We start from the raw sequence: 1490 nt of genomic DNA on the forward strand, positions 1-1490 counted from the left end.
CCTGCAAGCCTACTACTGTGGGTGACTGTGAGCAGGAGGTCGTGTCTTAGGGAAGCGTGGTCTCCGGCTCCACGGGGACATCTGGAGCCGTGTGTGTGAGGGAGGACCGTGGGTCTCAGAGCTGTCTTAGGCACTTTCTTTGACATTCAGACACCACATCCGACACTCATGCCTTAAAGGAGGAGGTCAGTGTGGCTGACGGTTTCAGAGGTCTTAGTCCATGGCCGGCAGGCTCAAATGCAGAAAAGTGCGGTGCCAGAGCCTGCGGAGGAGAAAAGCTGCTCCTGTGGCGTGGTCGGGAGAGGGAGGAGCCGGGGAAGGGAGGCGGACCCTACCAGGCCACGCCCCCATGACGTGCCTGTAACCAGACCCCACCTCGTAACAGCAAGTCCGCCTAAGGCCCCCACGATTCAATCACCTTCCAAGGCCTGCACATTCCTGTTTTGTCCAGTGTTGGCAGATCCCAGGAGCTCACAGAGGACCCGTCCTGGCACTTGAAGCAGGGGTATCTCAGCCAGGCTTCAGCCTCTTGTGCCAGCCGCCTCCAGCGCTCTGGGTCTTTACCACCCAAGTTTCCCGTAGGGTCTGCTGGGTCCAGAATCACAGGCCTGAGGAGCAACCAATCGTCAGAGAGGGCCAGTGAGGAGCCGGGCTCTGTCCTGGGAGAGCTGGCAGCAGCCTGGGGTAGGTGAGGACAGGGGCACCAGCAGGGTCCTGCACCCAGGTGTATTCCTAAGTTCTGCCCCATAGCGAGCAGAGGGCGTGAGCAGAGGGGCCTTCAACATGAACCCGGCTCCCAGCCCCTCCCTTGCCCTTTGTCAGCAGTGTGCCCTTGGGCAGGTCATTGCCCTCTTGAAGCCTCAGTGTCCTCATCTGTGAAATGGGGAGAGGTGGACATCAAATACACCTGTCTCAGATGTGCAAACATGAACCAACGGAGACTCGTGAAATGCTCAGCACAGTGGCTGCAGCAAAACAGAGGCTAACAACGTGCTCGTGGCTTAAACGAATGGTAATGTCAGCTGCTGCGTTTTTTCATTCCCTGGCAAGAGCTGTCGCGATAGCTGCTGCTGTTCCCGTGCCAGCTATTTCACTCACTTTCTGTCCTGTTTGAACAGACTCCTGCCCATTTCCTGTTCAGGTTCAGGATGAGCTCAGAACCTCAGTTACCCATGTGTCCAAGGATGAGCAGACGCCTGCCCCCTAGCGGCCAGAGCAGTGACGGGCAGTAGGAGATGCTCAGTAAGTGTGGGGTGTGGGCGCCCTCCCCATACTCCAGGTGCTGCTGCTGTACCGGCAGAGCGGGGGTGGGTTGAAGGGGGTGTTCCCTTGTGCGTGGAGCTGGGCCGTGGGGCGGGTACCTGCGTTTCCGGAGCTGCCCATTCAGGTAGTCTCTAATAATGGGGTTTTCAAAGTCGTAATACTCCGTCCAGTAGACGCAGAGCTGCTGGTAGCCCGTAACTAACTCCAAGACGGTCTTGAATCCCTGG

The 1490-nt window shown here is 58.1% G+C and overlaps 1 protein-coding gene across 1 annotated transcript; it reads right to left on the minus strand.

Moving 5' to 3' along the window:
• Positions 1–18: 18 nt before the first annotated feature.
• LOC106147701 (2'-5'-oligoadenylate synthase 1-like) lies at positions 19–1490 on the minus strand (the record flags this gene model as incomplete). The annotated part of the gene is given in 2 exon segments (XM_013510252.1): positions 19–608; positions 1362–1490. Coding segments are annotated over 2 exon segments (343 nt in total), but the record flags the coding sequence as incomplete, so codon positions are not given.

The sequence above is a fragment of the Chinchilla lanigera genome, unplaced genomic scaffold, assembly GCF_000276665.1.
Source record: "Chinchilla lanigera isolate Chin_1 unplaced genomic scaffold, ChiLan1.0 scaffold02003, whole genome shotgun sequence".
In the NCBI taxonomy this organism is placed as follows: domain Eukaryota; kingdom Metazoa; phylum Chordata; class Mammalia; order Rodentia; family Chinchillidae; genus Chinchilla; species Chinchilla lanigera.